Source organism: Crinia signifera, chromosome 6 (genome assembly GCF_055691185.1).
Source record: "Crinia signifera chromosome 6, ASM5569118v1, whole genome shotgun sequence".
Classification (NCBI taxonomy): domain Eukaryota; kingdom Metazoa; phylum Chordata; class Amphibia; order Anura; family Myobatrachidae; genus Crinia; species Crinia signifera.
In genome coordinates this window covers 15,710,448-15,730,151 of record NC_139222.1, presented here as the reverse complement: position 1 = coordinate 15,730,151, position 19,704 = coordinate 15,710,448, and the positions used below count along the sequence as shown (strand labels likewise).

The window sequence follows — 19,704 nt, the reverse complement described above, 5'->3', positions numbered from 1 at the left end:
TCTCGCTGTGTGGGGCGGTCTGTAACAAAACCAAAATAAAACATGCCGTTATACAGACAATAATATAGACCATAATGTAAAGTCCACCATACTGGACCGAGTGTAACAACTAGTGATTTAAGAAAGATGCACCAATACAGGCGCAATGGTATAAAATCAGTACATTAAAATCTTGATACATATATATATATATATAGGTGGACTGAATAGTCAGTAATAGGTGATAAAAGGAAAACGTGCTGGACTGCCACAGGACCTATATAAATCAGCGTCAAATAGCCTAACTGGATAATATCTGCATAGTCCCTGTTCAATCGGATTGACACAAAGGTCATACTCTAGTGGTCGTTAGGTCACCAAGACTAACACAGGCTGTGACAGGACACCTGTTCCGTCACTATAATAAAGTGTCTGGAACTAGGATATCTGTATGTAAACTCTGTACATTACATGTAACGGTCTAATAATAAGTTCAAGGCTGGTGCGACTCAGCAAAGGTAAAGGGATAGAAAGAATTAACGCGGAGGAAGTAAAAGCACACAGTATGATGTCATGGACATTCTAGGAATATAAATGCGGAAAAGGAATTCCAAGGAGTAGTTCCAGGGAATATACAGGCGCTTGACAAGATCTGTCCCTCTAAATGTTAGCTGCTGCTCAAAGAGGGGGGATAGTCAGTCCCCACCAAAAGAAACCAACACCACCAATCACGCTCAAGGTGAGAGAGCAGCGCTAAGAAACAATTTACACACAACTGTTTAGTACAATGTAGAAAATCATTTTAATGAATAAAATCAAAACATAAGCATAAAATCATCACAATGCAGAGACAATTGCCGGCTGACATGTAAAAAGGGTTCTTCACATCACAGGAATGAATTTCAATGTGGATTGGGCCCAGTTGGGATGTGTATAATGGAAAATTCCAGGGGGGGGGGTGGAAAATTCCGGGGGTGGGGGGGGGGAGAGACGAAAGGTAGTCACAGGTAAGTGCACTTTACCAGTTGGTCGGAGCTCTTGATGTCCAATGGTTTCCACTCAGGTGGTATTGTAATCCTCACAATGATATACGGCACTTGTTCAGCCGTTGGAGGAGAGTCGGCTTCCGCTTTATGGTGGTACCCCTCGTCTGTTTAAGCTTTGAGGGGAGGGGGGTTGTAGATGGGAGGAGGGGGGGATTTTGGCACCCCAATGGAATCCAAAAAGCGGTGTCCGCCGAACTGGAAGAGAATGACTTGGTTGGTGGTAATTTACTCACTTAGACAATGTCCTCCATGGGTGGCAAGCTGGAATTATGCCGCTGGATGTTGGGAGGAGGAGTATCCACCATGCACCAGGTGGGATGAATTCCCTGGATGGGGGGACACAGTGAATCTGTAGGTGATGGTGCACCTCGAGTGGGTAGGTCCAATAGGGGTAAGGGGGACCACACGTAAGGTCCTGGAGGTGAAGAACAGGTAGTCCTGCTGACGCGTTTCACTGCCAACTGCAGCTTTATCAAAGGTGTCTAGCAGTGACTCCAGTATGGGTATATATACCCTCCCTAATGGGCCAATGATCAGCATGTGTGTGTACAAACAGTAACATAAATATGCACAATATCCATAAAATCAACTAAATTACATTATAGAAGGAGACAGACGCATAATATTAAACACAGAATCTGCAATAATAACAAAAATACCTAAAATAGGTAGGGAAGTGGTATGGTATGCAAATCAGAACGTCACGTGACTCGGTTCATTAAGCATAAAAGGCGTTTCTAAATAACTTGCAGGGTATATCTAGTCTGGTGGTCGATCATTGTGGCACATCCAGAGTAATAGTTATATAGAATTTAGTGGGCTTACAGGAAAGTGGCGAATGATTCGTCCTGTGGAACGCATATGCATTCCAAATAGCGTTTTACTATTAGTTCCGCCATCATACTGTAGAGTATTCGGCAGACAGCGGGAACTGGAGTGAGTAGTATAGGAGTATAATGGGAGGCAATTGTTTGACGTACATTGCCATCCCATAGAAAGGTTCCGGGCTTCATACCCATCGTATCCATAGGGGTGCAGAGGTGATTGGACTCTGGATTAGTCACATGATTCGTCCCGAGCCAATCAGAGACCATGTGTAAGTATTTATATGGTAGTTTATAGTGAGAGAGATTTGTCAATGAACAGTTTAAATAGCGATCACGTGACCAGACTGATTTCTAACCACAAAATGTAACAAAGTCAAGTTAAAAGATAGCGGATGTTATATAAAATAAGACAATCAGTTATATAGCGCAGGTGCGCTCCATATCACGTGTACAGACCATTAAAAAATTAGTATGAGGAACAAATACATTTTATCCAGAGTATTGTGAAATGGTTAATAGTTGGTAATAGAAATAGAGAGAATGTCAATTTTATCTGGCAGCAAATTTATAGCTAATCAGGAAAGAATGTGTATAAGTTGTAAGAAGCATACACAGAGACAAGGGAAATAGAATGGCTAAAGATAATTATTTTATATAAGGAAAGAGATATATATAATAAAAAGAAGAAAAAAAAGAAGAAGAATGAAATATGTGTAATATATATGTACAATTGGATAGGGAATTGGTAATAATAACGAAGATCATATTAACTTGAATTTAGCAGTAGTATAACATCCATAGATAGTGCGACATCAATGGATAGTCTAGATGCTATCCTAAAATTAACAAGGAGCAGTGACAAATATGCAACATGATATACCAGACTTAAGAAGCTAAAGCACAATATTTAGTTCCATTGCTTCGTTAAGACCTTTAGGGAACAGACAGTCCATCTTAAAGGTCCAAAAGATTTCTTGCCTGCAGAGGGTGTGAAATCTATCGCTGTCCCTTTTGGTTGGGGGTACATGTTCAAGACCAGTCAGTGTGAGATCCTTCGGATCATTGTTATGACACTCAGAAAAGTGCCGGGACACGCTGTGCAGCAAGGAACCTTTGAGGATATTCCTACGATGCTCAAGGAATCGTGTCCTCAGAGGCCGTGTTGTGCACCCCACATATTTTAAGTCACAGGTACATTTCAGTAAGTAGATGGTAAAGGGCGTATTGCAGTTAATAAAAACCACGGACCTTTAAAGTGTCCATAGATGTGTTCACGACCAAAATTTTATTAGTAATGTAATTACAAGTAATGCATTGTGTTCTACCACACTTGTAGCATCCCATTGGTTTAACGGGTAACCAATTGGTGGTTAAAGTATGTTTATCTTGGGAGTCTCGGAGACAGCTGGGGGCAAGGAGGTTTTTCAAGGATTTATTTTTACGAAAAATGAAGGACGGGCGTGAAGGTAGCACATCCCTCAAAATGAAATGGTTTTTATTTATAATCCTCCATATCTCTACATAATCTTTATTAAAGGTGGAGATGAAGGAAATTTCACAGGGATTTAGATGACTTTCAATCAAACAATGTGAGAAATTATCATTTCAGATTATCATCTCTCAAACACAGACAGCCCACCCAAGGTAGGACAAATAACTATAAATACAGATCTAGATTCAATGATAATAGGAAACAGTCAGAAAAGATAAGGGACTCTAATGTTTATGATCCTCCTAAATATAGGAGAGGGAGTGCCCGTGAGAATAATGGCGGGTATACCCCCTCACCCAATACCAGGAACCATCAGTACAAGCATAATGCACATTCTGAATCTAATTATCAGCCGTTAGGGGCTACACCAAAAATTAACTATAAAACAACAATAAAAAATAACAGAGGACCTATAACGGATCATCATCATTTTTTAGGATCCCGCCAAAATTGGGAGACGGGGAGACATCAGGGGGAGGGGACCCCCAAAAGAAGAAGACGATCAAGCGTAGTGGAACTAGAGGAGGAAAGAAGACCCAATATAAGAAACTAAAATTGGCTAAACCTCCCCATCCAACATATTTAATATTTCATCAAGAGAACTTAGTAAAACAGAAATTAACTTACTAGGGAAAGGTTTAAAACTCTCGCCCTCTACTGAAGCCAATATTTTCAATTTATTTATTGAACTTAATCGCTATGTCCGAACTCTCTGTAGACAGAGATACTTTTTTTCTCAAAGACCGCAAAAAAATGAGGATTCATCAGCCCCTATCCTACTTGACAGTGGGGATCTGACCAGCCTTGATATCCTGGCGGATCTTTGGTTAGAAAGTAACAATTCTCCTAAAAAACTATTTTATGTTGACAAATCTAAATTAAAACAAAAGTCAGACTTCTACCCTATAAAAGCAAAAGGTACTAGTGTTGAAACATTCTATAAGACCACATTGGAGGATTTTAAACAGTTGTGTTCTTCAAAAAATTCCAAGGGTTCTAAAAAAATTAAGCACAGACTTAGGGACAACCTTAATGTCTGGGATAGGAAGGCCCTGGTCGGCCTCACTGAGGACACCACTATTGTCTTCAGGGAGGCCGACAAGGGCGGAGGAATTGTAATTCAGGATCGTGTGAGTTACATTAGTGAAGCCACCCGACAACTCTCCAATACCACATTTTATGTGGAACTCCTTAACAACCCCACACAGTCATATATTTCAGAAGCTAAGGGACTCTTAGATAAAGCAGTCTTGGAATCTGTGATATCAAAAGAGGAATATCACTTTTTATTTAACCCACATCCTTCTGTCCCAATCTTTTATCACCTCCCCAAAATCCACAAACACCTCACTTCACCACCCGGTCATCCAATTATTTCTGGGGTTCACTCTCTCACCTCTAATCTTTCACAGTTTGTTGATTCTTATTTGCAGCCACGGGTGTCCACTCTCAGATCACACATCAAAGACACCTCACATTTCCTCAAATTAATTAAAAACATCCAATGGAAAGACTCTTACCACTTTCTAACACTAGACGTGGAGAGTCCATACTGTAACATACCCCATGAATTGGGGGTACATACAATTCAAAAGAGATTACGGGATGATGGTGATCTGACAGTGGAATTATGTCAATTCATTATTGACTCTATTTCCTTCATACTCAAACACAATTACTTTTTGTTGCAGGACACGTTTTATTTACAGGTGATGGGGACGGCCACGGGGACCAGATTCGCGCCAAGTTATGTCAACCTATACATGAGTGAGGTTGAGGACCAACTTATTTGGCAATCCACCTTTGGCGTGAATCTGGTCCTCTATGGCCGTTATATGGATGACCTTATCTTTATTTGGGATGGGGATGTCACTTCTATCACTTCCTTTGTGTCTCACCTTAATTCCAATCAATTTAAACTCCTATTTAAACTTTAAAAGCGCTCACTACCCCCACTGGATTAAAAATATTCCCAGGGGGCAGATGCTACGTCTCAGACGCAACTGCTCGGAGTTGGAAACATTTGACCAACAAGCCGTACAACTTATGAAATCGTTCCAACACTGTGGATACCCCGAACAATTGGTGAAGGGGGCTTACGAATCAAGTAGAGAGAGAGAGATAGGGACACCCTCTTATATAAAAAGACCCCTGATAAATGTTCTACTGACTTCATGAACAAATTTTCCTTCATCTCCACCTTTAATAAAGATTATGTAGAGATATGGAGGATTATAAATAAAAACCATTTCATTTTGAAACAAGACCCCCTATTGAGGGATGTGCTACCTTCACGCCCGTCCTTCATTTTTCGTAAAAATAAATCCTTGAAAAACCTTCTTGCCCCCAGCTGTCTCTGAGACTCCCAAGATAAACATACTTTAACTACCAATTGGTTACCCGTTAAACCAACGATGCTACAAGTGTGGTAGAACACAATGCATTACTTGTAATTACATTACTAATAAAATTTTGGTCGTGAACACATCTATGGACACTTTAAAGGTCCGTGGTTTCATTAACTGCAATACGCCCTTTACCATCTACTTACTGAAATGTACCCGTGACTTAAAATATGTGGGGCGCACAACACGGCCTCTGAGGACACGATTCCTTGAGCATAGTAGGAATATCCTCAAAGGTTCCTTGCTGCACAGCGTGTCCCGGCACTTTTCTGAGTGTCATAACAATGATCCGAAGGATCTCACACTGACTGGTCTTGAACATGTACCCCAACCAAAAGGGACGGTGATAGATTTTGCACCCTCTGCAGGCAAGAAATCTTTTGGACCTTTAAGATGGACTGTCTGTTCCCTAAAGGTCTTAACGAAGCAATGGAACTAAATATTGTGCTTTAGCTTCTTAAGTCTGGTATATCATGTTGCATATTTGTCACTGCTCCTTGTTAATTTTAGGATAGCATCTAGACTATCCATTTATGTCCCACTATCTATGGATGTTATACTACTGCTAAATTCAAGTTAATATGATCTTCGTTATTATTGATGAATTCCCTATCCAATTGTACATATATATTACACATATTTCATTCTTTTTTTTTATTTTATTTTTTATTTCCTTTTTTTATTATATATATATCTCTTTCCTTATATACAATAATTATCTTTAGCCATTCTATTTCCCTTGTCTCTGTGTATGCTTCTTACAACTTATAAACATTCTTTCCTGATTAGCTATAAATTTGCTGCCAGATAAAATTGACATTCTCTCTATTTCTATTTCCAACTATTAACCATTTCACAATACTCTGGATAAAATGTATTTGTTCCTCATACTAATTTTTTAATGGTCTGTACACGTGATATGGAGCGCACCTGCGCTACATAACTGATTGTCTTATTTTATATAACATCCGCTATCTTTTAACTTGATTTTGTTACTTTTTGTTGTTAGAAATCAGTCTGGTCACGTGATCGCTATTTAAACTGTTCATTGACAAATCTCTCTCACTACAAACTACTATATAAATACTTACACTTGGTCTCTGATTGGCTCGGGACGAATCATGTGACTAATCTAGAGTCCAATCACCTCTGCACCCCTATGGATACGATGGGTATGAAGCCCGGAACCTTTCTATGGGATGGCAATGTACATCAAACAATTGACTCCCATTATACTCCTATACTACTCACTCCAGTTCCCGCCCTCTGCCAAATACTTCCGGTATGATGGCGGAACTAATAGTAAAACGCTATTTGGAATGCATATGCGTTCCACAGGACGAATCATTCGCCACTTTCCTTTAAGCCCACTAAATTCTATATAACTAATACTCTGGATGTGCCACAATGATCGGCCACCAGTCTACTTATACCCTGCAAGTTATTTAGAAACGCCTTTTATGCTTAATGAACAGAGTCACGTGACGTTCTGATTTGCATACCATACCACTTCTCTCCTTTTTTTAGGTATTTTTGTTATTATTGCAGACTCTGTGTTTAATATTATGCGTCTGTCTCCTGCTATAATGTAATTTAGTTGATTTTATGGATATTGTGCATATTTATGTTACTGTTTGTACACACACATGCTGATCATTGGCCCATTAGGGAGGGTATATAAACCCATACTGGAGTCACTGCTAGACACCTTTCATAAAGCTGCAGTTGGCAGTGAAACGCGTCAGCAGGACTACCTGTTCTTCACCTCCAGGACCTTACGTGTGGACCCCCTTACCCCTATTGGACCTACCCACTCGAGGTGCACCATCACCTACGGATTCACTGTGTCCCCCCATCCAGGGAATTCATCCCACCTGGTGCATGGTGGATACTCCTCCTCCCAACATCCAGCGGCATAATTCCAGCTTGAGACCCATGGAGGACATTGTCTAAGTGAGTAACTTACCACCCACCAAGTCATTCTCTTCCAGTTCGGCGGACACCGCTTTTTGGATTCCATTGGGGTGCCAAAATCCCCCCCTCCTCCCATCTACAACCCCCCTCCTCTCAAAGCTCAAACAGACGAGGGGTACCACCATAAAGCGGAAGCTGACTCTCCTCCAACGGCTGAACAAGTGCCGTATATCATTGTGAGGATTACAATACCACCTGAGTGGAAACCATTGGACATCAAGAGCTCCGACCAACTGGTAAAGTGCACTTACCTGTGACTACCTTTCCTCCCCCCCCCCCCCTGGAATTTTCCATTATACACATCCCAACTGGGCCCAATCCACATTGAAATTCATTCCTGTGATGTGAAGAACCCTTTTTACATGTCAGCCGGCAATTGTCTCTGCATTGTGATGATTTTATGCTTATGTTTTGATTTTATTCAGTAAAATTATTTTCTACATTGTACTAAACAGTTGTGTGTAAATTGTTTCTTAGCGCTGCTCTCTCACCTTGAGCGTGATTGGTGGTGTTGGTTTCTTTTGGTGGGGACTGACTATCCCCCCTCTTTGAGCAGCAGCTAACATTTAGAGGGACAGATCTTGTCAAGCGCCTGTATATTCCCTGGAACTACTCCTTGGAATTCCTTTTCCGCATTTATATTCTAGAATGTCCATGACATCATACTGTGTGCTTTTACTTCCTCCGCGTTAATTCTTTCTATCCCTTTACCTTTGCTGAGTCGCACCAGCCTTGAACTTATTATTAGACCGTTACATGTAATGTACAGAGTTTACATACAGATATCCTAGTTCCAGACACTTTATTATAGTGACGGAACAGGTGTCCTGTCACAGCCTGTGTTAGTCTTGGTGACCTAACGACCACTAGAGTATGACCTTTGTGTCAATCCGATTGAACAGGGACTAGGCAGATATTATCCAGTTAGGCTATTTGACACTGATTTATATAGGTCCTGTGGCAGTCCAGCACGTTTTCCTTTTATCACCTTTTACTGACTATTCAGTCCACCTATATATATATATATATATGTATCACGATTTTAATGTACTGATTTTATACCATTGCGCCTGTATTGGTGCATCTTTCTTAAATCACTAGTTGTTACACTCGGTCCAGTATGGTGGACTTTACATTATGGTCTATATTATTGTCTGTATAATAGCATGTTTTATTTTGGTTTTTTTACAGACCGCCCCACACAGCGAGAAAGCCCTGGTTGCCGATTACTGTAATTCCGCCCATGCTAGTAACCATGACACCGGTGAAGCTTGCACATCACGATGCGGTGCACGTTACAGGGACTCCGCTGAGAGACACACTCCCCTTAACTTCCGGTTTTCCGGCACCGGCGCACACGCTGGCTGAGTGGCGTGATATGACATGATTCACTTTGTTATATAAGGTAAGCACATTTAGATGTTCTCGTTTGTACATACACCTTGACAAAGGGGTGACTTAGACCCCGAAACGTTGGTTTGCCGTTTTCTGTGAAATACACCGTTGAAAAATCCCTTTTGCGTGCCGCTGTCTGCTTCTACCTATTTCTACAGAATTGATCCTGAGGGCACCAGGGTGAGCTGTACCCAACCACGGGAGTGCCAGGTCGACACGGATATCTATATATATATATATATATATATATATATATAGACAATGTTGGTTGCACATTATCAATTTACAGCATAAGTGTACCCTGTATGTGAAACATGTGTTGTGTTCAACTTTTAGAAATTGATGACACTGATGAAGTCTGTAAGGACCAAACGCGTTGGGTTGTGCTGAGAAACCATTGAAGATCCACGGTGCAGTGCGCATTAAGGACTATTAATAAATATTACCAAAAGGACTCTTGTGCTTATACCTTCTTTTGGATTGGGTGAAATTAGTCTCAGATTGTGCTTTATATTTCTCCCTTACACCGGAGGAGCGCCTGTTCCCTAACTGTTGTACATATATAATTATAGGTTCCGGTTTAATAAGCGTGCCCCCAAACAGAGAGCTCTTTTTTCTTCTTTCCTTTATACCTTTAGTTACTCTCAGGGGAGAACCTCCACATCATTTATCAGGGCCCAGGAACACAAATGCCAATACTGTGGATTCTTTACAATTGCTGTTGACAATTATAATGGGATTGGTACTAGTGCACAGGTATCCTTCCCCATGCTAACACCCAAAACTAAGGTCTCTAGATCCCCCGTTTTACCAGTTACACTCCTAGCATTCAGATAAAGGCATTTCAGATCTCGTTTTTCCTTTGCCCTTGTCATGTTACCTGTTGCAGAAGGTTCCTAAAACGATAAATCAGTAGCATGGACAATATTTGTATTTGGCTGTGTCTCTCCTTCCGTATACCTTGTTCCCTTCTTCCTAACTTCCTCCACAATGTAGCTGTCTTTGCCCTCGATTCTACACTCATTTATTGGTATAAGGTTTCTTACTATACCCTCCCCCTGATGTGTAATAATATTATTTCTGTGTAAAACATTTCTCACACTCCGAACATGTAAAGTACTTCTTACCTGTAAATTCCTTGATGTGTAATAATGATTTTTGTATAAAACATTTCTCACGCTCAAAGCATAAAAACAGATCCACACCGGTATGACTTACCGTTTGTACTGTGCACAAAGATCTCTGTGAACATTTCTTGCACACAGAAAACTGAAATGGTTTACCATCTCCTAATGCAGTGGCTCCGCCAGGTCTCTTATTCTCTACGACCAGGGACAAATGTAATGAGGTGTGCGAGAATCAAAGTCAGAGATTATTTCTCATTTTTCTTTTAAGGAGGCAATCAGTGACATGGCAAAATCACCCTGGTTTTGCAGTGTAAATGATTGCTGCTTTAAAAAATGGGAAAACTCTCCCATAATCTTTTTCTGAGTCTCACACCCTAATAAGTTTGACCCTGATCACTTTTGCTGTGCTATTTTATTCCCCATCTCTCTAAAGGCTCCCAAAAGTGTCTTAAGGACCAGATTTCCCTGGAGTTCCCCCGGCAGGGCTCACATAATGATGTGGCACTTGATGTGACATTGTTCACCTGTGATAAATCACGTGCCCCCAGGATAGCTGCTGGGAAAGTTGAATGTTCAAATGAATGGAAGGCCGCTGATTGGTTGGGAGAGCCCTCAGCCAATCAGCAGCCTCCCATTCATTTGAATGGGAGCTTTGAAATCTCCTGGCTGCCCGCAGCTACCGGTATAGCCTGTTCCCTGGAGTATGCAGAGTGAGGAGATTGCCTCTCCTGCCCGGCGCTTCCCCACTCTGCAGACTACAGGTGTGTGCCAGTGGTGGCACTGCTGGCACACACACACCTTTGGACCTGATCGGATGCAATACACTTTGTGGGTTCTAAAAAAGGACCCATGATGCCCCGCTGATGGGTCCAATACTGACCCATCTTATGGTCAGCCGTCCGACCTCCAACTCCGATGCGCAAAGGACTGCATGCCGGAGCGTATGTCAGACATATCCGATTTGGGGCAATATTCACCCGATTTTTGTGCTGATCCATCTGGATCTGGATTGGGTTTGACTTTTAGTTTATCCATTGATCCCCGATCTGTTTAGGTTCCATAGTTATATTTATTGTTTCCAGATGCGACGTGATGATCTCACAAGGGAAAGATTATTTTATTGTACAAATGTTTGTGTGCATACAAATGACATGTTATACAGTGCCGGCGTCACGTTCCCCATAGTATCACTTACTTTCTTTGTATTCCGAGCACAATTCTCTAATCTAACAGCAATTTCTGATTGCTGTGTAATTATAATTTACTCAAAGTTATTTTAAATTCTGGTTAACACCCCCCCCCCCCCCCCCCCCCCAAAATAAATGCTACTGTGCTTGTTCCTGTGACATAAATGGACTCAGTCTAGGTAATGGCTGCAGATCACTAACTCCCTAACAAGAGATGCACAAGGCATTGCAGGTGGTCATTCCCAGGCCCATCACTGCTGGAGGAGAGTCCCAGGTGTCCTTATAAATAATTGTTCATTTGGTGGTTCCTCACTAGTCACAGTGGACAGATATGTGCCAATAACCTGAATCAGGAGTAGTTGGTGCAGTCTGTATAGTTCCAACAGCATCAGAATCCAGATACTGGTTCAAGCGCAGACACAGATGTAGCAAGTTGGTCAATGCACCCTGACGCGTTTCACTGCAGCTTCTTGCAGCTTTTTCAAGAGTTTAGAAAAACCACTCTAAGAAATGCCTGTGCCTCTTCTACTGTTTTGGCATTGTGCCTCATGGCTAAGAAGACTTTACTGATGCGTAAAACATTTTCCACATTCTGAACATGAAAATGGTTTCTCACCTGTGTGACTTCTCTGATGTATAACAAGAGCTGATTTCCGTGTAAAACATTTTCCACACTCAGAACATGGGAATGGTTTCTCACCATTGTGACTTCTCTGATGTATAAGAAGACCTGGTTTATCTGCAAAACATTTTCCACACTGAGAACATGGAAATGGTTTCTCACCTGTGTGACTTCTCTGATGAATAACAAGTTTTGATTTAAATGTAAAACATTTCCCACACTCAGAACATGGAAATGGTTTCTCACCTGTGTGACTTCTCTGATGAATAACAAGTTTTGATTTATGTGTTAAACATTTCCCACACTCAGAACATGGAAATGGTTTCTCACCTGTGTGAGTTCTCTGATGTGCAACAAGACCTGGTTTATCTGCAAAAAGTTTTCCACACTGAAAACATGGAAATGGTTTCTCACCTGTGTGACTTCTCTGATGAATAACAAGTTTTGATTTAAGTGTAAAACATTTCCCACACTCAGAACATGGAAATGGTTTCTCACTATTGTGACTTCTCTGATGTATAACAAGACCTGATTTATCTGCAAAATATTTTCCACACTGAGAACATGGAAATGGTTTCTCACCTGTGTGACTTCTCTGATGAATAACAAGTTTTGATTTCTGTGTAAAACATTTTCCACACTCAGAACATGGAAATGGTTTCTCACCTGTGTGACTTCTCTGATGAACAACAAGACCTGATTTATCTGCAAAACATTTTCCACACTGAGAACATGGAAATGGTTTCTCACCTGTGTGAATTCTTTGATGTAAAACAAAACCTAATTTACCTGCAAAACATTTTCCACACTGAGAACATGGAAATGGTTTCTCACCTGTGTGAATTCTCTGATGTTTAACAAGATTTGATTTATCTGAAAAACATTTCCCACACTCAGAACATGGAAATGGTTTCTCACCTGTGTGAATTCTCTGATGTAAAACAAGATTTGATTTCCGTGTAAAACATTTTCCACACTCAGAGCATGGAAATGGTTTCTCATCTGTGTGAATTCTCTGATGTAAAACAAGATTTGATTTCAGTGTAAAACATTTCCCACACTCAGAACATGGAAAGCCTGTATCCGCTGTATGACCTGTACTACGTGTAACAATGGCAGAGTTATTAGGAGCAGAGTCCCCTTGAGATGAAGGATCAGATGCTGTATTTGCATTATAAAGCACTGGATGTATATCTGAGATAATGGTCTTTTCTCCTGGAGAATCTCGTATGATGGTATCTTCTATTTTAATGTCTGGAAACAAAATGAGATCTCCCATCATGATATGCTTCCTTCTGTCATCATCTGCCGAGAATGAAATAAATTGTATGGAAATAAAAACATTGATCTTACACTGAGGAGCAGATTGTCAGTGTATCAGTCATTTCTAAACACTTTATTACAATTCTAAATGTACTTACAGCAAATCTGACTGTTGGCAAAAAGAGAAACTAAATCAACTAGAACAGACCCGCCTTAATAATGCACAATGCAACCACCCAGTCACTGTGACATCGCCAACAGAACAGCAGCCATTGGCCAGTAACCTTTCCCTGCCATTGTCAAAGGACTGGAAGCCTCGTTATCAGTGATGTCCAACCTCAATGTCCACCCAAACACTGACCTACACCCATGGTAAATCCTAATTAAATGCAGGGAAGACTCTTCATATAACTTTTTGCCTTCAGAGCTATTCATTATATTCTGGTTCTAACTGGTCTCTAGACCTACTCAGTGTCCCCAATCTATGTTATAGACAAGACCAGGACTCATTCCCTTCTCTTCATGGTCTGTGTACATAGGTATGATCAGAGGAATGCGTGGACGCCCAGTCAGGAGCCAGTCACCCTGCACTAGAATAGTCTCTGGAGACGACAGAGCAGATCCAAGTAACCACAGAACTCAAACTACGTCTAGTAGATCCAGATCATCTCAGGAAGAGGCTGAAGGAGGATAAACCAGAAAAAAAATAATTTTTACATGTAAAATCTTATTTCTGAAGCCTTGGTGGATGTTGGGATTATGGGTATGGTGGGGATTGGAGGACCCAGGCATCATGGAGTTAACTTCTGGAGTTAGGCTCCTCCTACCCTATTCCCCCTGTCCTCGGGAACTAGCAAAACTTAACAAGCTGAGTTACTGGTGTAGGAGAGAAGACCACGCAGAGGAACACGCACCGAGCACAAGCATAACACTCCCCTGACTGTGTCCAAAGCTAGCAGAACTCTGCCCAGACAGAGGTTTAAGGGCAGGTGCCCAGCATCCAACATGGTTTCAGAGAAAAGGATTTTACAGGTAAGACAGTCTTATTTTTTACTTTCAGCCCATGGTGGATTCTGGGACGTCACAAAGCTGTCCCTTTATGGGTGGGAACGTTCCTGAGCTGTACTGAAGACCCCTTAGCTGAAAGCAGCATCTGCTGAGGCAAAGGTGTCAAAATTATAGAATTTGATGAACATATGCACAGAAGCCCACATGGATGCTCTGCAGGAAACACTGGTGGGCGGTGCCCATTAAGCACCAACAGACCAAGTGGAGAAGGCCTTCACTGAAACTGGCACCACTTTCCCCACCAAAAGATTGGCCTGGCAAATGGCGAGACACAACTAGTGAGCCAAGGCCTGTTTTGAGGCAGGCCAGACCATCTTATGTACATCATAAAGTAGGAAGACTCAGGTTTGCTCAAGGAGTGGTCAAACACACATAAATATGCAGGGCCCGGACCACAACCAACGTCTCCAAAGAATCAAGAGACTGAAGAAGAAAGTTCTCGAGAGAAAACTGGTACAAAAAATGTCCTTGTTCATCACAACCATAGGCAGATATCCTGTCTATTTAGTAATACCACTCTGTCCTCATGGAACACCAAAAAGGGTGAATGATGAGAGAGGGCCCCTAAGTTCGAATCTCTACGAGCAGAGGACATGGTAAAAAAAAAAAAATCTTCCATGTGATCCATAGAATCCAATGGCTCAAAATGGAGCTCCCTGAAGTTGAAGGACTAGTGACAAATCCCACGGATGCATCAATGGATGCACCAGAGGTATGAATCATGAAAGAAGCTTCCACTTGTCATTGAAACAACATAGAGATGGTTGACACCTGGACCTTCAAGGAGGAACAATGAAGGCCCAAGTCCAAACCACTTAGCAGGAACGCCAGAACACTGGAGAGTCGATAGACCTTTGGGTTATAGCATTTGAAGAGCGCCATTGGAAGTACCGTTGCCAAACCGTATGAAAAATAGTTTGATGATCTGAGGTGACAATTCTCTCACTCCTAAGATTGACCACTCAACAGCCACCCCTTCAAAATCAATTTGATGAGATCCTGGTGATGACAAAGTCCATGAGACTATAGGTCCCGCCAAAGTGGGAGACGGTTTGGAGGGGTCACCGACAGTCTTAGAAGGTCCACGTACCAGGATCTTCTTGGACAATCTGGAGCCACCCGAATGGTGGTCACATCTCATTTTTCAGCCGATCCAATACTCGTATAAGAATAGCAATGAGAGGAAAGCTATATACCATTTGGAATGGCCAAGGTGCTGAGAGGCCATCCAAAAGGCATAATGCTGGATCCCTGGGTCCAAGAGCTGTACATGTGTAGCTGTCTGGAGGCCATTAGGTCCACCAGAGGTTGACCCCAGCATTTTGTCAAGAGATAAAATACCTCTGGGTAAAGCTCAAGATGCTTTGGAGACTGCACTAGCAGAAGGGGGGTCACCCAGATAAGGTAGAACACAAGTTCCTAGTACGTGATGTTGGGCAGCCATCACCTTTGTGAAGACTCACTGCGCTGTGCACAGCCTTGAACTGGTAATGCCTGTCTCTCACCATAAAGCAAAGAAATACTGGTGATATTGACAAATGGAAATGTGGAGATAGGCGTCCTGAATGCTAAGAATGCCATGAAGTCTCCTAGTTATAGAGTCAGAAGAATGGATCAAAGAGGCTCCATTCTGAATTTGGGTAATCTCAGCAACAGGTTGCGCTGTCTCAGGTTGCGAATGCTGTGGAAAGACCCACTGGGCTTCCACACCAAGAAAAAATGTGAAGAGAAACCTTGTCCGTGATGAGAAGGGGGGACAGGGGTGATCATTGCAGTCGGCAGAAGGGAAGAAATGGCGGACAGAAGGGAAGAAGCCTTGGCGGCATCTGGCAGGCAGACCGGTGGTAACAAATTGGTTAGAATAAAAAATTAAAGGTTGTAGTCGAAAAATACCATGTCTAACACCCAGGAATTGTTTGTGGAGGTCTGTTATACATTGTCAGTCCAGGAACCGACCACCCACCCTGGAAACCCCCGGGGTTGGACTTCCAGCATTAGAAAAACAGCTTGTCATCTGGCTAAAGGGCCTGACGGTTACCAAACCTGGCTTGATGAGGCTTTGATTTTTGGGTTTTCGGGAAGGATGACTGGAGCCTTTAGTCAATAAGCACTAGGTCGACACAAGCAAAACGTTGACATTGAAATGAGAGACACAGGAAACCGTCAGCATGCTTTTTTCACCGTTTTGGTATCTATGTCAACATGGACCCCGTAAAAGTTTTAAATACACATGCGGGTCCTTCCCGGTAATAAGGGTGATTCCAGTGGAGATGGCTTCATCCAATCAGGGCTGGGACTCCCCTCAACCAATCAGCTCATCCCTGATTGGATGTAGCCGTCTCCACTAGAATTACCCCAAGTATTGGAGAGGCCCGCATGTGTGTGCAGCTCCTCAAGTCCGGATGTCGGGCAATTTTTTTTTTAATCCCCTGAACACTTAACTGGAGAAAAGGTTCCACCAGTGGGGAAGACTGGCAAGGTGAGTATATGTATATTTGTATGTATGAATGTGTGTATGGATGTATTAGTGTTCATTCAAGAACCCGCCAACTTTGAAAACCCATGCAGTTCCTCTTCCCTGCCTGGGGTGTCGCTGTCTGCTGCAGTGCTTCTACCACAGTGTGGTCTGTATATCAGCACTGATATGCAAACCAGATATAACTAGAAATAGCACGGCAGACAGCGACAACCCAGGCAGGTAAGAGGAACTGCATGGGTTTTCAAAGTTGGCGGGTGCTAGAATGAACACTAATGTATGATATTAAAGTTGTGGTTCTCCAAGAACCTACATGGGGGGGGGGGAGCTTGCCGGGACCTGGATAATTGCGGAAGTAGTACCGATATTTAAAAAAGGAAAAAGCAATGACCCAGCAAGTGTGATCTTAAAGCCAATCGTAGGGAAATGGTTTGAGGGAATTTTAAAAGATGGTATCCAAGAATACCTATAAATGAATCATATAATCACTAGTCATCAACATGGGTGTGTAAAGAATCATTCATGCCAAACTAACCCAATACATTTTATGAGGAAATTAGCAGAAACCTAGACATTGGCAATGCTGTAGATGAGGTATTCCTGGATTTTGCAAAGGCATTCGACACTGAGGCACATACAAAGATGGAGAGCAGAGGGTGGTGGTAAACGGTGCATTTTCCAGTTGGAGACCAGTACTAAGTGAAGTACCACAGGCTTCGGTGTTAGGGCCTCTTCCATTTAACATTCATTAATGATATAGAGGATGGGATAGTAAGTAGAATCTCAATTTTTGCAAATGAAACAAAAATGTGCAGGGTGGTTAGAATGGTTGAGGATGTCAACATTCTACAGTGGGACTTAGATAAACTTGACGAATGGACTGATACATGAGGTACAATGTAGATAAATGTAAGGTTATACATCTCAGAGGACAGAACCAGGGTGCAACTTATACAAACGGAGGAGAATTGGGCAAATCAGAATTGGAATTGGACCTAGGAGTTCAATTTGACATTGAACTAGGGTACAGTGCTCAGTGTCATGGTGCGGCCACAAAGGCCAACAGGATACCAGACTGTATAAGAAGGGGCATGGAAACAGAAGACAATGTAATTATACCCCTGTACAGGGCACTGGTTAGACCTCCCCTGGATATTGGAGTGCAATTCTGGGCCCCACATTCTTTACATATATACATATATCAGGGGGACAATATTGTAAACTATCAGGCAACCTCTTTACTCTGAGGTGGGAAACTAGGACACGTGGGCATGCACTCAGACTAGAGGAGAGGAGATTCCGTACCCTTAGAAGGAAAGGGTTATTTACGGTCAGGGCAGGTAAAGGTATGGACACTCTCCCAGGAAAGGTGGTGATAGCAGACGCATTGAACACATATAAAATAAGGTTGGACAAACATCTACTGGAACAGAACATCCAGGGGTACAAATAATCACTATTCAGCCATAGTTGGAACAGGCGGTAATACTAAAATGGGGATATCACATCTAGTCCATTCCACCTAACAGCTCCTGTATAAGGATGAACTTGATGGATGCAATTCTGTTTTGTAACCTCTACTACTATGTTACTACTGTATGTAGTCCGACAGCACAACCTGGTGTTGTTGTTGTTATTGTACACCAATAAATAAACATGGCCCCCACTGCCCAGGGGACCGGGGACAGCCCCGGGCTTCAGCCCTGGACAGGTAAAGCCTGGGAAGAGCCCTTTATTCAGGTGGTCCCCACTCGCACAGGGACCTTGTCCATGGGGTGATGCTCTGACCAGGGGGAACTTATATAAAGTGTCCCCCGCTGTGACATCATTCTACTAGCTGTTGGAGCCCGGTGCTGGTTACAAAATACAGGGGACTACTACTCTATTTGTTCCCCATATTATTGGAACCAGGACCTTTTCAAGAGCCCAGTGCTGGATTCCTAAATGCGGCAGGACCCCCTCACTTTTGATGTTTTGAATGTGAAAACATCCGAATACGATTTTTGAAATGCGATATATTTGTCACGGCAAAATGTACAATTGTTACCGCAGATCACTCACTATTACATATGTGATTTGCAGAACACACGCACTTATGGCCATTTATTAACCCAAAATAATTACACCCTATTACTTCTCGCCCATTGCCCTCATTACTCTGCACTGACAGAGGAGAATATAGTAGAGGAAGACTGTAGTGACAGAACAAGAAGAATAGGAATCTACAACACTAAAAAAGTGAAATAAGTGAGATTCCAAAGAAGAAAAAGCAGCACTCACAAGTCACACACTGCAAACTCACACTCAGAATAACAGACGGGAAAAACTATTCCGCAGCCGACTAGTATGGCAACCTAAACACCTAGAACATTTCCCAGAGGGCAACAGGGAGAATAGAGAATAACAAGCGTTGCTTGGATCTAAAATAATTTTAGTAGCCTTAACTTTACCCCTTTTTGCACTCACCTGTGCTGGTATCTGTAGGGATTTCCTCCTCCTTACGCTGCTGGTCACCCCTCATATCTGTCTCTTCTCCTCCCTCTGTAGCTTCTTCCTTATTATCAGTCACATCCGCCTCGTCTTCTCCCTCTGTATCTTCTGCCTTATTATCAGTCACATCCGTCTCTTCTTCTCCCTCTGTATCTTCTTCCTTCATATCAGTCACATCCGTCTCTTCTTCTCCCTCTGTATCTTCTTCCTTATTATCAGTCACATCCGTCTCTTCTCCTCCCTCTGTAGCTTCTTCCTTATTATCAGTCACATCCGTCTCTTCTTCTCCTTCTGTATCTTCTAAATTATTATCACTCACATCCGTCTCGTCTTCTCCCTCTGTATCTTCTGCC

At 42.2% G+C, this 19,704-nt stretch overlaps 2 protein-coding genes across 2 annotated transcripts in view; one reads left to right on the top strand and one right to left on the bottom strand.

Moving 5' to 3' along the window:
• The window catches only part of LOC146010024 (uncharacterized), a 437,588-nt gene that overhangs the window by 55,781 nt on the left and 362,103 nt on the right, over window positions 1-19,704 (top strand). The gene's annotated exons all lie outside the window — the stretch shown is intronic.
• Window positions 10,193-19,382, bottom strand: LOC146009526 (uncharacterized). The gene is made up of 5 exons (XM_083149969.1): window positions 19,328-19,382; window positions 15,891-15,974; window positions 12,097-13,359; window positions 11,777-11,908; window positions 10,193-10,440 (listed from the first exon to the last, which is right to left on the bottom strand). The coding sequence occupies exons 1-5, from the start codon at window positions 19,380-19,382 to the stop codon at window positions 10,193-10,195; spliced, it is 1,782 nt and encodes a 593-aa protein (XP_083006095.1).